This window comes from Papio anubis, chromosome 16 (genome assembly GCF_008728515.1).
Source record: "Papio anubis isolate 15944 chromosome 16, Panubis1.0, whole genome shotgun sequence".
Taxonomy (NCBI): domain Eukaryota; kingdom Metazoa; phylum Chordata; class Mammalia; order Primates; family Cercopithecidae; genus Papio; species Papio anubis.
Window position 1 is genome coordinate 61,516,308 of NC_044991.1, and position 15,022 is coordinate 61,531,329.

The window sequence follows — 15,022 nt, forward strand, 5'->3', positions numbered from 1 at the left end:
CTGTAGTGAGCTGTGATTGTATCACTGTACTCCAGCCTGGGCAACAGAGTGAGACTGTTTCAAAAAAAAAAAGAAAAAAGTTGAGTATGTGCTCAGCTATATACTTAGGGTATTATTTTTAGGTTATAAAAATTATTTGAATATATATTTTTAAACAAGAAAGTGAATTCTGGCCAGGTGTGGTGGCTCATGCCTGTAATTCCAGCACTTTGGGAGGCTGAGGCAGGTGAATCACCTGAGGTCAGGAGTTCATGATCAGCCTGGCCAACATGGTGAAACCCTGTTTCTACAAAAAATACAAAAATTAGCTGGGAGTGGTGGCGGGTGTCTGTAGTACCAGCTACTTGGGAGACTGAGGCAGAAGAATTGCTTAAACCTGAGAGGTTGAGGCTGCAGTGAGCTGAGATCGCGCCACTGCACTCCAGTCCAGCCTGGGTGACAGAGCAAGGCTCCGTCTCAAAAAAAAAAGAAGAAGAAGAAGAAAGAGAGAATTCTGTATTCTGCAAATAAATTTTTAAAATTTAATGCGACTGCCAAGACATGAACTTACCTTGCTGTCATGTTAACAGGAGCAAGCTGTAACACTGTGGGTGATTATGTTTTTGTTTAGAGACAGCCTTTGAGTTGGTGATAAGCTTATGCACTGAAGATGCCTTGACCAGCAAAACCTATGTGTCATGAGAGGCAGAGTCCCACTTTTCTGTATATTTTGCACATTGGAGTTCTATTTTCATTTTAAGCTCAGCTGACATAGAAGGTAGCTTTTTTTCTTTTTTCTTTTTTTTTTTTTGAGAAGGAGTCTCGTTCTGTCGCCCAGGCTGGAGTGCAGTGGCCGGATCTCAGCTCACTGCAAGCTCCGCCTCCCGGGTTCACGCCATTCTCCTGCCTCAGCCTCCCGAGTAGCTGGGACTACAGGCGCCCGCCACCTCGCCCGGCTAGTTTTTTGTATTTTTTTTAGTAGAGATGGGGTTTCACCGTGTTAGCCAGGATGGTCTTGATCTCCTGACCTCGTGATCCACCCGCCTCGGCCTCCCAAAGTGCTGCGATTACAGGCTTGAGCCACCGCGCCCGGCCAGAAGGTAGCTTTAAACGTCAGAATCAAGTTTGTGATACTCACTAGTTACATCCATTGTAACCTCTGTTATCACTGCTACTTGAAATCATAGAATCAGTGTTGGAAATAAATATTACCAAATACGAATTGACAAGACTATAATTTGGACTAAAACTGATCCAAATGATCTCAAGTGTTATTTGAGAAATAGTTACCAATTTTTCTTTTTCTTTTTTCTTTTTTGTTTTTGAGATGGAGTTTTGCTCTTGTCGTCCAGACTGGAGTGCAATGGCACGATCTTGGATCACTGCAACCTTTGCCTCCCAGGTTCAAGCGATTCTCCTGCCTCAGCCTCCCTAGTAGCTGGGATTACAGGTGCCCACCACCATGCCCAGCTAATTTTTGTATTTTTAGTATAGACGGGGTTTCGACCCTGTTGGCCATCCTGAGGTCATGAGTTTGAGACCTTAGCCTCCCAAAGTCTCCCAAAGTGCTAGGTCATGAGTTTGAGACCTTAGCCTCCCAAAGTGCTAGGATTACAGGCGTGAGCCACAGTGGCCAATAGTTAACCAATTTTTCAAACCACAGGAAATAAAAATTAGCCATGTCAACCTGGATTAAGCTTAAATTTTTGTTTAAAATGCTGATTTTTAGAAACTAAGCTTTTAAAGAAGTTTGAATTCATTCTATGATCTTTAATACATCAGTTATTCATTTTGAGACATGTTGAACAAATAAAAAATTTAGGATACAGGAAGAGTCCCATCTTTTGAAGAATTCATTGGTAATGGGACAGAGAAGTCAGTAGTTCAAAATTACCAGAACTTAAATTAAAATTTCAAGTCTATTTAACTTGTTTATTAAAAGAGAAAATTATACCCACTTTTTTTTTTTTTGAGACGGAATGTTGCTGTCTCGCCACTCTGTAATCCAGTGGCACCATCTCAGCACACTGCAACCTCTGCCTCCCAGGTTCAAGCAATTCTCCTACCTCAGCCTCTCGAGTTGCTGGGACTGCAGGTGCACACCGCCATGCCCAGCTAATTTTGGGTTTTTTTTTTTGTATTTTAGTAGAGACGGGGTTTCACCATGTTGCACAGGTTGGTCTTGAACTCCTGAGCTCAGGCAATCCACCCGCCTCAGCCTCCCAAAGTGCTAGGATTACAGGCGTGAGCCACTGTGCCCGGCCAATATCCACATCTTCTAAACCTTAATGGGGAAATCTCAGGAAAGAAGGTAAAATTTTGTAGACTGGGAACAAGAAAACAAGGAGAATTCTAAAGCAAGAGGCAGTTGGGGAACAAGCAGCAGCTTTAGATGCAGTAATTAGAGAACTGAGTTCTGTTTCCTATCCCTTGTATAGAAAGTTACTGTAGATATTTAGGATTTTGGAACTGGGTGTATTAAGGAACGAGATATGTTAAGTATATTAAGAAATAAGGTCTTTTCTAGTTGAATAATGCCTGGCATATACCAAAAAAATTACATTATTTCCTTATTTTATGTATATTTTTATATATTATGTGTGCACGCACGTGCACATATATATATATATATATTTGTGTGTGTGTGTGTGAGACAGGGCTCACTGCAGTCGTGACCTCCCAGGTTCAGGCGACTTCCCTGCTTTAGCCCCACAAGTTGCTTCTGTGTCCCATTACCAATTAATTCTTCAAAAGACGTGACTCTTCCAGTATCCTAAATTTTTAATTTGTTCAACATGTCTCAAAATGAATAACTGATGTATTAAAGATGACAGAATGGATTCAAACTTTTTAAAAAGCTTAGTTTCTAAAAATCAAATTGAGTAAGTTGCAGGGCTAAGGCAGGAGGATTGCCCAAACCTGGGAGGTCAAGGCTGTAGTGAGCTGAGATCACACCACTGCACTCCAGCCTGGGTGACAAAGTGAGACCTTGTATCCAAAAAAATTATATATATATGTGTGTGTGTGTGTGTATATGTATATTTACATATACAAATGTATATTTAATGTATATTAAATATATATATTAGTGGGCTGCCAGCACGGCCCACTAATTTTTTTATATTTTTTGTAGAGACGAGGTTTCACCATGTGATCCAGGCTGGTCTCAAACTCCTGAGCTCAAGCATTCTACCCACCTTGGCCTCCCAAAGTGCTGGGTTTACAGGCCTGAGCTACCCCGCCTGGCTCCTTATTATATTTTAATGAATGAAATGATGTGGTATGGAAAAAAAAAAAAATCCCTAAATGGAGACCTGAGTTTCCATCTCATCTCTGCTACTTAATTCTGAGGTTTCAGGTAGATTATTTAACCTATCTGAGTTTTCTTATCTTAAGGATAAAGATGAATTCACCTACCCTATGGGACCATTAAGAATAAAATGGGCCGGGCGCGGTGGCTCAAGCCTGTAATCCCAGCACTTTGGGAGGCCGAGACGGGCGGATCACGAGGTCGGGAGATCGAGACCATCCTGGCTAACACGGTGAAACCCCGTCTCTACTTAAAAAAAATACAAAAAACTAGCCAGGCGAGGTGGCAGGCGCCTGTAGTCCCAGCTACTCGGGAGGCTGAGGCAGGAGAATGGCGTGAACCCGGGAGGCGGAGCTTGCAGTGAGCTGAGATCCGGCCACTGCACTCCAGCCTGGGCGACAGAGCGAGACTCCGTCTCAAAAAAAAAAAAAAGAATAAAATGAAGGTCCTGTGTGAAAAACCAAATACCTGTTCATTATTCTTGCTGCTGTTGGTTGGATTGAGTAGAAAGGTCCTATGATTAGGACGTTATAAAGTACGTCTACATAGCTTCTAAGATGTAATACTTCTATAACTTCAGTAAGGATGTGCATTTAATAGTCAAAGAATAAATTAAACCTTTTAAAGCTGTGATTTAAAAACTGTAAAATGAACAATGCAATGAGAAATGGGCAAATTCAGATAATTTTATTTTACCTTGAGCAAGAAGACTATGCCAATGCTAATGCTTTGCTTTCCCCCGCCCCTGCCTTTCCCAAAGAGAAGAGAACAGACAGCAATGGCAGAGTATATTTCGTCAACCACAACACTCGAATTACACAATGGGAAGACCCCAGAAGTCAAGGGTAAGAATAGTTACTTGTGTATATTTAATTTCTTAAAGATTATACCTTATTTCTAACAACTGAAGAAAATCAAAGTTCATATTCTTTTGCCAAAGACCTAAAACATTAATCACCTACATACTTTGGAAAGAGAAAATTATACTATTATTTTCATCTAATGGAAAGTTTGAAGATTTCTTCAAAGTACAGGAAAAATCTTTGGCTGGGCATGGTGGCTTATGCCCATTATCCCAGCACTTTGGGAGGCCAAGGAGGGAGGATTATTTGAGGCCAGGAGTTCAAGACCTGTGTAACCAGTGAGACCCTGTCTCTACAAAAAAAATCCCCAAAAGTTGGGTGTGTTGGCATGTATACCTGTAGTCCCAGCTACTTGGAAGACTGAGGTGGGAGGATCACCTGAGCCCAGGAAGTCGAGGCTGCAGTGAACTGTGATTGTGCCAGTACACTCCAACCTGGAGGACAGGTTTAGGCCTGTTTCAAAAAAAAAAAAGATAGAAAAAACAAAAAAATTACCTGGCACATGAGAATATACTTATTAACATATATATATTATTTTTAATTACTAAGAACAGATTAGTGATTCTAAATCAGGATTTCTTAACCTGAGATCACTGGTTAAGAATCCAGGGTATGTGGCTTCAAGGGGGAAGAAAATACATACTCAGTTTTATTACTCTTTACTGGAAATTTAGTATCTTCTTCCATTATGAAAGTAGGCTACTACCATGTAGGATTAAGAATGCCTAGGACTTTGCTATCAGTAGAAGTCAAAGGATGTTAAAAAATATTCTGTGGTGGCCGGGCGCGGTGGCTCAAGCCTGTAATCCCAGCACTTTGGGAGGCCGAGGCGGGTGGATCACAAGGTCAGGAGATCGAGACCATCCTGGCTAACACGGTGAAACCCCGTCTCTACTAAAAAAAATACAAAAACTAGCCGGGCGAGGTGGCGGGCGCCTGTAGTCCCAGCTACTCGGGAGGCTGAGGCAGGAGAATGGTGTGAACCCGGGAGGTGGAGCTTGCAGTGAGCTGAGATCCGGCCACTGCACTCCAGCCTGGGCGACAGAGCGAGACTCCGTCTCAAAAAAAAAAAAAAAAAAAATTCTGTAGTTGTTGCAGATATCTCTAAATACTTGTTTACATACATCATTACAAGGACTTGCTAGTTAATTTATTAATAAAGAGATATATATATTATCACAAGGTGCTCTCTTCGTTGCCCAGGCTGTTCTCAAACTCTTGTCTTTAAGCGATTCTCCTGCCTTAGCCTCCTGAGTAGCTGGGATTACAGGAATAATGTTTTGACAATTATGTATATATAATGGTTTATCTTTGTAACATTTTATACTAGTATGCATATTAGTTTGCTAGGGTTGCCTTAACAAAGTACTACAAAGGAGGTCACTTAAACTACAGAAATGTGTTGTCTCAGGGTTGTGGAGGCTAGAAGCTTGAGATCACGATGTCAGCAGGGCCATGCTCACTCTGAAGATACTAGGAAGTGATCTGTGCCAGGTCTTTCTCCTGGCTTCTTGTAGCTCCTTGGCTTGTGGCAGCATGAATCCAGTCTTCACATGGCATTCTTCCTGTCTGTATGTCTATCTGTACCCAAATTTCCTGTTTATAAGGACATCAGTCCTATAGGATTAGTGGCCCACAGTACTTCAGTATGACCTCATCTTAATACATCTGCAGTAACTCTGTTTCCAAATAAGGTCACATTCTGAGTTATTGAGGGCCAGGATATAAACATGCATTTGGAGGGAGGACACAGTTCAACTCATAACAGTCTATAATACTATGCATTTATCAGACTGCCAGAAGGTTCCATTCTGCAAGGAATTTGGCAGACTGTACAGTCAGAGGACACAGTCCTCCACAAAACTGCTGCGCTCACTTCAGACATCAGCTACAATATTGGGGGTCCACAGGACGGCTCCAGACCAACTGCCTACAAATTTTGGGGCCCCCACCACCACTCTTAGGTATGATAAGTTACTAGAAATACTGAGAACTCATTGAAACCTCTTCTAGTCACATTTGTTATAGAGAAAGGATGGAAAATAAAACCAGCAGAAGGAAGAGGTGCACAGGGCAGAGTCTGGGAAGCTCTGAACATCCAGCATTGTTGTGGGACAGTGCACACTGAGGTTGAGTATCACCAACCAGGGAAGTCTCTGGTATCTAGGGTTTTTATTGGGGCTTGATCACATACTGCCTTCATGGCTGACCTTTTGTCTCCAGTCCTTACTGGAGATTTGAGCTAATGACCCCTTAGTCTCTAGTTCCTCCAGAGGTCAGAACTGGTGTGCCATGTCCCACAACCTCCATTATAAATCGCATTATTGACTGTCCAGTGATCAAAGCTTCCAGGCAAACAAGGATATTCCCAATACGCAGTGCATTCCAAGGGCTTAAACATCACCACCAAGTTGCTAAGAGCAAAAGCCAGACCTCTCTTTTGGTATAATTATAATTTGAGCACAGATAGTCCATGGCTCAAAAGTTTTAAAGACTTTTGTTCTGAAGGTATGGTTTAGGTTGCACTGAGCCGAGATCACACCACTGCATTCCAGCTTGGGCAACTCTGCCTCAAAAAACTAAAACTAAAAATAAAAGAAGGTATGCTTTAAACTTAAAATAGCTTTTTCTGCCTACCAACAAATGACCATTTTCTTTTTAAATGGAGTTACTGCATTTACTTAAATTTATTCAGTTTCCATAAAGGAAGAATGAAGAATTTCATAGATAACATTTTCTTCCTTTTTAGAATTTTTCTAAGGATATAATTGAGGAAGTCACCTTTCTATAATTTGCTACCATTTTTTTTGTTTCCCCTTAGATGTTTAAAGTTTTATAGCTAAAGTTAGAATTCTGTTTTAACAATACAGATGACCTAGTTCTATCTATTTTGAAGACAACTGGTTACTGAGCCTATCTTGCAAGTATAATTAAATTGAGAAACCTCTTTTTTACATTTTTGGTAGTCTATTTTATCTGACATTTGTATTCAGTTTAGTGAATACAACTTTGTTGTTGTTGTTGTTGTTGTTGTTGCTGTTTGAGATGAAGTCTCAGTCTGTCACCCAGGCTGGAGTGTAGTGACATGATCATGGCTTGCTGCAGCCTTGACCTCCTGGGCTCCAGCAATCCTCCTGCCTCAGCCTCCCAAGTGGCTTGGACTACAGGCATGGGCCACCACACCCAGCTTTTTTTTGTTTTGGTTTTTGTTTTTTTTTTGAGACAGAGTCTTGCTTTGTTGCCCAGGCTGGAGTGCAGTGGCACGATCTCAGCTCACTGCAAGCTCCGCCTCCTGGGTTCACGCCATTCTCCTGCCTCAGCCTCCCGAGTAGCTGGGACTACAGGTGCCCACCACCACGCCTGGCTAATTTTTTGTAGTTTTAGTAGAGATAGGGTTTCACCATGTTAGCTAGGATGGTCTCGATCTCCTGACCTCGTGATTCGCCCGCCTTGGCCTCCCAAAGTGCTGGGATTACAGGTGTGAGCCACTGGGCCCGGCCTTTTTTTTTTTTGTAGAGACAGTGTCTCTGTGTTGCCCAGGCTGGTGGGAAGTTGTTGCCAAACACACAAACTGAAATACATGATAAATGATGTCCTGGCAGTCTATAGGAAATACTGTTGGAAGACCTAAAGAGAAAAAACGATCAATCTGTAGTTGTAGTAGGAGTAATAACAATTACAACTTGAGGGCTCACTGTCACTTTTTACCTGTCTCATTTATTCCTCATCTAGTCTCATTACATAGACACTGTTGTCTCTATTTTATGGACAAAGAAACTGAAGTTTAGAGAGATTAACCAGCTTGTCTAGGGTCACAGAGTTTTCAAGGTATAAAGATAGGTATTAAGGAGGTGGCATGGAATACTTCATAAATAACATTTTAGGCCGTGTGTAGTTTCTCAACATCTGTAATCCCACTGCTTTGGGAGGCCAAGGTAGGAGGATCACTTGTAGTCAGGAGTTCAAGACCAGCCTGGGGAACATAATGAGATCCCTGTCTCTACATAAAATTTTATAATTTAACTGGGTGTGGTGGTATACACCTGTAGTCCTAGCTACTAGGGAGGCTGAGGCGGGAGGATTGCTTGAACCCAGGAGTTTGAGGCTGCCTTGAGCTATGATCATGCCACTGCACTCCAGCCTGGGCAACAGAGTGAGATTCTTTCTCTTTTCTATTTTTTTTTGAGATGGAATCTTGCTCTGTCACCCAGGCTGGAGCGCAATGACGCCATCTTGGCTCATTGCAAGCTCCGCCTCCCGGGTTCACACCATTCTCCTGCCTCAGCCTCCCAAGTAGCTGAGACTACAGGTGCCCGCCACCATGCCTGGCTAATTTTTTTTTGTATTTTAGTAGAGACGGGGTTTCACCGTGTTAACCAGGATGGTCTCGATCTCCTGACCTCGTGATCTGCCCGCCTCGGCCTCCCAAAATGCTGGGATTACAGGTGTGAGCCACCGCGCCCGGTCGAGATTCTTTCTCTTAAAAAAATCTTTTTTTTGAGTTGCCTTAGTAGAAAAACAATAGATAATATGGGACAAAGGGAAAAGCTTCATTTGGAGGTGTGACAGATCATATATTATTTAAGGAAGTGCTGAGTGGCCATACACTGTGAAATCATGGGATTCATGAAAGGGAGTTAGAGGTTTGGGTGCAAAGATAAATCTGAAAGGGAATATTTAGGCCAGAGTATAGAGGCTGAGTGAATGCCATATGAAGAACTTTAGATCATAATCATGGGTAACGATGGAACAGTGATAGTACTTTACAGAGATAGCTAATTTAATAAGATCTCTATTTTAGGAAGATACTCTGTTTAGCAGTATCAGTATAAGAGCAGGCCTAGAGTGAGATCAAATGAGGAACACGAGTTAAGTGACTGTTGAAAAAATGCAGAAGATGGCTGGGCACAGTGGCTCATGCCTGTAATCCTAGCACCTTGGAAGGCTGAGGTGGGAGGATCACAAGGTTAGGAGTTCGAGACGAGCCTGGCCAACATGGTGAAACCCTGTCTCTACTAAAAATACAAAAATTAGCTGGGCGCGGGCATGGTGGCAGGCGCCTGTAGTCCCAGCTACTCGGGAAGCTGAGGCAGGAGAATCGCTTGAACCTGGGAGGTGGAGGTTGCAGAGAGCCAAGATGTCGTGCCCCTACACTCCAGCCTGGGCGACAGAGCGAGACTCCATCTCAAAAAAAAAAAAAAAGAAAAAGAAAAAGCAGAAGAGAAAGAAAGCCAGAGAAAGGATGATGTTGGGGACTGGAAATAGAGATGAACACGAAGACTTCTAAGGCAGAATGGTTAGAACTTGGTTAACAAGATGTTTGGAGTGAGTCATTAGCTAATGGGGAACATAAGCCAAGTAGACGGCAGAAGACTTGAATTGTGGTTGATGGACTTTGAATTTAACCTGTTTGTAGGATGTCCACATATATGTCTAGTATACAACTGAAATAACTGAATGGCTTTCTAAAATATTTCTGCTATGTTTATTGACATTTGTGGCTTCTGTACTTGGCAAACAAGCAACTCTTTAATATTTTTTGTTTATGTTTTTTCCTGTGTTTTGTAGTCAATTAAATGAAAAGCCCTTACCTGAAGGTTGGGAAATGAGATTCACAGTGGATGGAATTGCATATTTTGTGGACCACAATAGAAGAACTACCACCTATATAGATCCCCGCACAGGAAAATCTGCCCTGTAAGTTTTCTAAACATTGTAGATTAAGAGTAAAAAACTAGTCCTTCAGATTTTGATATAAAGATTTGTATTAGCAAGGAGTGGAAATCTTAGTATTTCTTGAGTTAGCTCGACAGTAGGTTTCTGTTCATTAAGTATTTTGCATTTCCATCTCCGTCTTGGATATTTTATTCTAGAGATTTTCATATTTCTTACCATTTGTTCACACAGCACTAAATGAAACTATTTAGAATTTATAGATATTGTGCTGCTTACCAATTAATATCTGATTTCTGATTTTCAGCTTCTTTCATTCCCATTACTTTTTGACTTTAAAAAAGCTCTCATTCTCCCCCACCCCATTTCTGAGAAAGTAACCTTTTGATTTGCTTATTTGCTTTATGACTTTTTTTGTGGGAAAATATGTAACCTAAAGTTTCTTGTTTTATGTGTACAGTTCAGTGGCATTAAGCACATTCATATTGTTGCATAATCATTACCACCATCCATCTCCAGAATGTTTTCATCATTCCACACTGAAACACTGTACCCTTTAAACAATAACTTTAGCAGACCTGGTAACCAGTGTTCTACTTTCTTTCTCTATGAATTTGACTACTTTAAGTACCTATATTATTGGAGTCATACAATATTTATTCTTATGTCTCTGGATTATTTCACTAAGGTCATGTCTTCAAGATTCACCCATGTTGTAATGTGTATCAACATTTTCATTCCTTTTTGAAGCTGAATAATATTCCAGTGTGTATATATATATCACATTTTGTTTATTCACAGATATTTGCATTGTTTCTGTTTTTGGGGGGGTATTATAAATAATGCTGCTCTGACCATTGGTATACAGTTATCTGCTTGAGGCCAGGCGCAATGGCTCATGCCTGTAATCCCAGCACTTTGGGAGGCCAAGGCGGGCAAATCACCTGAGATCAGGAGTTAGAGACCAGCCTGGCCAACTTGGCAAAACCCCATCTCTACTAAAAATACAAAAATTAGCTGGGCATGGTGGCACACACCTGTAATCCCGGCTACTCGGGAGTCTGAGGCAGGAGAACTGCTTGAATTCAGGCGGCAGAGGTTACAGTGAGTCAAGATCATGCCACTGCACTCCAGCCTGGGTGACAGAGTAAGATTCCCTCCATCTCAAAACAACACCAAAAACCAAATATCTATTTGAGTTCCTACTTTGATGACTTTTGTATCTATACCCAAAAGTGGAATTGCTAGATTAAATATTAATTCTCTATTTAATTTTTTGAGGAACCACCATACTGTTTTTCAGAGTATCTATGCCAGTTTACATTTCCCCCCTAGTGCAGAAGAATTCCAATTTCTGTACATTCTCATCAGCTCTTTTGTTTTTGTTTTTTTTTCTTCGTCATCATCATCTTTTTTAAATAGCCATCCTTAATGTAGTATTTCATTGTGGTTTTTCTTTGTATCTTTCTAATGATTTGTGATGTTGAGTATCTTTTCGTATGCTTCTTGGCCATTTGTGTATCTTCTTTGGAGAAATGTCTCTTTAAGTCCTTTGCCCATTTGTTGCTGTTGTTTTTCTTTTCTTTTGCAATTGAGTTTTAGGTGTTCTCCATATATTCTGGGTGTTAATCCTTTATCAAATACATGATTTGCAATTATTTTCTCCCATTCTGTGATTTCCTTTTTACTGCAGATAGTGCCCTTTGATGCATAAAACATTTTAGATTTTGATGTCTGATTTGTGGATTTTTTCGTTTTTCTTTTTTCTTTTTTTTTTTTTGAGATGGAGTTTCGCTCTTTTTGCTTAGGCTGGAGTGCAATGGTGCGATCTCGGCTCACCACAACCTCCGCCTCCTGGGTTCAAGCAATTCTCCTGCTTCAGCCTCTCAAGTAGCTGAGATTACAGGCATGCACCACCATGCCCAGCTAATTTTGTATTTTTAGTAGAAGATAGGGTTTCTCCTTGTTGAGTAGGCTGATCTCGAACTCCCGACCTCAGGTGATCCGCCCGCCTCGGCCTCCAGAAGTGTTGGGATTACAGGCGTGAGGCTCTGTGCCCTACCTGCCAATTTTTTCTTTGTCACCTGTACCTTTGGAGTCATATCCAAGAAGTCATTGCCAAATCCAGTGTCATAAAGCTTTGCCCTAAGTTTTCTTCTGAGAGTTCGTTTTTTGTTTTTTGTTTTTTGTTTTTTTTTTTGAGATAGAGTCTCACTCTGGCGCCCAAGCTGGAGTACAGTGGCAAGATCTCAGCTCACTGCAACCTCTGCCGCCCGGGTTCAAGCGATTCTTTTGCCTCAGCCTCCTGAGTAGCTGGGGTTTTTGGCACGCACCACCACGCCTGGCTAATTTTTGTATTTTTAGTAGAGATGGGGTTTTACCACGTTGCAGGCTGGTCTCAAACTCCTGGCCTCATGATCTGCCCGCCTCAGCCTCTCAAAGTGCAGGGATTACAGGCGTGAGCCACCACACCTGGACTGAGAGTTCTTTAATTTTAGCTCTTACATTTAGATCTTTTATCCATTTTGTGTTAAATTTTGTATATGTTGTTGGGTAAGAGTCCAACGTCATCTTTTTGCGTGTGAATGTCCAATTTTCCCAAGCATCATTTGTTGAAAAGACTGTCCTTTCCCCATTGCATGATTGTGGCACCATTGTCAATAGCATTTTACCATATATGCAAGGCATTATTTCTGCGCTGTTTATTCTATTGGTCTGTATGTCTGACTTGCCAATACCACGCTATAACTTTGTAGCAAGTTTTCAAATCAGGACGGTATGTGTCCTCCAACTTTGTTCTTTTTTCAAGCTTCCTTTGGCTATTCAGGGTCCTTTGAGATTCCATATGAATTTTAGGATGGATTTTTTTATTTCTTGGGGAAAAAAAAAGGTCATTTGGATTTTGATAGGGGCTTTTATTGAATGTATAAAATCAATAAAATCTATATTGACTGATATAGATTTAATATCTATATCAATTTGGGGTAGTGTGGTCATCTTAACAATATTAAGTCTTCCAATCCATGAATGTGGATATCTTTGTGTTTAATTTATTTCAGTAGTGTTTTGTGGTTTTTCAGTGTACAAGTCTTTTGCCTTCTTGGTTAATTCCTAAGTATTTTTTATTCTTTGTGATGCTATTGCAATGGAATTGTTTTCTTAATTTTCTTTTCATTTGTTTATTCTTAGTATATAGAAATGGAACTGATTATTGTGTGTTGACTTTGTAAGCTGCTACTTTCGTGAATTCACTTATTCTGGCAGGATTTTTTGTTGCGGAATATTTAGTGTTTTCTTCATAAAATATCATAGCTTCTGAAAGCAGATAAGTTTTATTCTTCCCAATTTGGATATCTTTTTTTTTTTTTTTTTTTTTCTTAATTCCTTTGGCTAGAGCTTCTGGATGCTATGTTGACTACAAGTGGCGAAAGTAGGCATTCTTGTATTGTTCCTCATCTTAAAAAACTAACCATTGAATGCGATGTTTGCTGTTAGATTTTTATATGTGCCTTTTATTATATTGAGGTAGTTTCCCTCTATTCCTAGTGTTTCCTATCCCTTTTGTGGAGTGTTTTATCATGAAAGTGTATTGAATTTTGTATAATCCTTTTTTGGTATCAATTGAGATGATCATGTGATTCCCCCTCCCCCCCCCGCATTCTGTTAATGTGGTATATTACGTTGATTTTTCATAGGTTTAATTATGCATTTGATTTATCAGCTATAGGGATATTTAGACATATCCCTAGATATGTCTATTATATCCATAGATATAATAGCCATTTTTGCATTTAAGGAATAAATCCTTCTTAGTCAAAAGGATTAAAGTAGCCTTTTAATATGCTGCTGAGATTTTTTTGCTGATATTTTATTTAGTATTCTTCCATCAGTGTTCATAAGGGATGTTGGTCTGTAGTTTTCTTATAGTGTGGCTTGCTTAGAGCAAAGGTTACCTTCTAATTTTATACTTCTACACATTAACAACTTTTATGTTTAAAACAGAAACTGGGAAATCAGGCTAATTTGGTATTAATGAAATACGGAGGTAATTTAGATATGGGGATAAATTATCGATAATATTATTCTATCATTGATTTTAGTTACAGTAAGTTTGGGTGCATATAACAGAAAACACTAAAATAATAGTAGTTTATGTAAGATAGAAGTGTATTTGTCCCCATCATTTAAAAATAGTCCAGCGGGACTTCCACCACACCATTACCATTGCTCAAAAAAGAAGTTACAAGAAAAATCAGGAAATATTTTATTTTGAATAATAATTAAAACACCACATATCACAATTTGTGGGATTTAACTAAAGTAGTCTTCAGAGGGAAACTTTTTGTTTTATTTTATTTATTTATTTTTTTTTGAGACGGAGTCTCACTCTGTCGCCCAAGCTGGACTGCAGTGGCTGGATCTCAGCTCACTGCAAGCTCCACCTCCCGGGTTTACGCCATTCTCCTGCCTCAGCCTCCCGAGTAGCTGGGACTATAGGCGCCCGCCACCTCGCCCAGCTAGTTTTCTGTATTTTTTAGTAGAGACGGGGTTTCACCGTGTTAGCCAGGATGGTCTCGATCTCCTGACCTTGTGATCCGCCCGTCTCGGCCTCCCAAAGTGCTGGGATTACAGGCTTGAGCCACCGTGCCCGGCAACTTTTTGTTTTAAAGAAGTAGATGAGAATATAGGAAAGATAAAATCAGTGATCTCTGCTTTTACATTCAGATGCTAGAAAAAGGAAAGTTACTAAACCTAAAGTAAGTACAAGAAAGGAAATAAATAAAAGCAGAACTCAGTGAAGTGGAAAAGAAACAATGGAGCGCCCAAAGCTAGAAGATAAATTTTTGGTAAACATGAATAATATTAACAACCCTTAGTAATTAAACCTGTAGAGAAAAAAAGAGGGACATTACTGTGTATTTTATAGACATTAAAAGGATAATAAAGGGTATATTTATGCCAATAAATTTAACATTTTAGATCAAATGGACAAATTCTTTAAAAGGTATGTCACCAAAATGGACACAAGAACAGATAGTAAGTCTAAATATCTCTATAGCTGATAAATCAAATGCATAATTAAATAATTTTTAAGGGCAGGCCCAGTGGCTCACGCCAGTAATCTCAGCATTTTGGAAGGCCAAGGTGGGCAGATCACTTGAGCTCAAGAATTCAAGACCAGCCTAGGCAACATGGT

The 15,022-nt window shown here is 40.2% G+C and overlaps 1 protein-coding gene across 10 annotated transcripts in view; it reads left to right on the top strand.

Moving 5' to 3' along the window:
• Positions 1 to 15,022, top strand: part of ITCH (itchy E3 ubiquitin protein ligase) — a 139,087-nt gene that overhangs the window by 87,643 nt on the left and 36,422 nt on the right. For 9 of the 10 annotated variants that reach the window (XM_031656670.1, XM_031656669.1, XM_003904827.4 and 6 more), the window contains 2 exons: positions 4,050 to 4,134; positions 9,721 to 9,849. In XM_031656670.1, coding sequence (XP_031512530.1) covers positions 4,050 to 4,134; positions 9,721 to 9,849 — 214 coding nt within the window. The remainder of the gene's footprint in view (positions 1 to 4,049; positions 4,135 to 9,720; positions 9,850 to 15,022) is intronic. The other variant, XM_009216289.2, reaches the window with a different exon arrangement.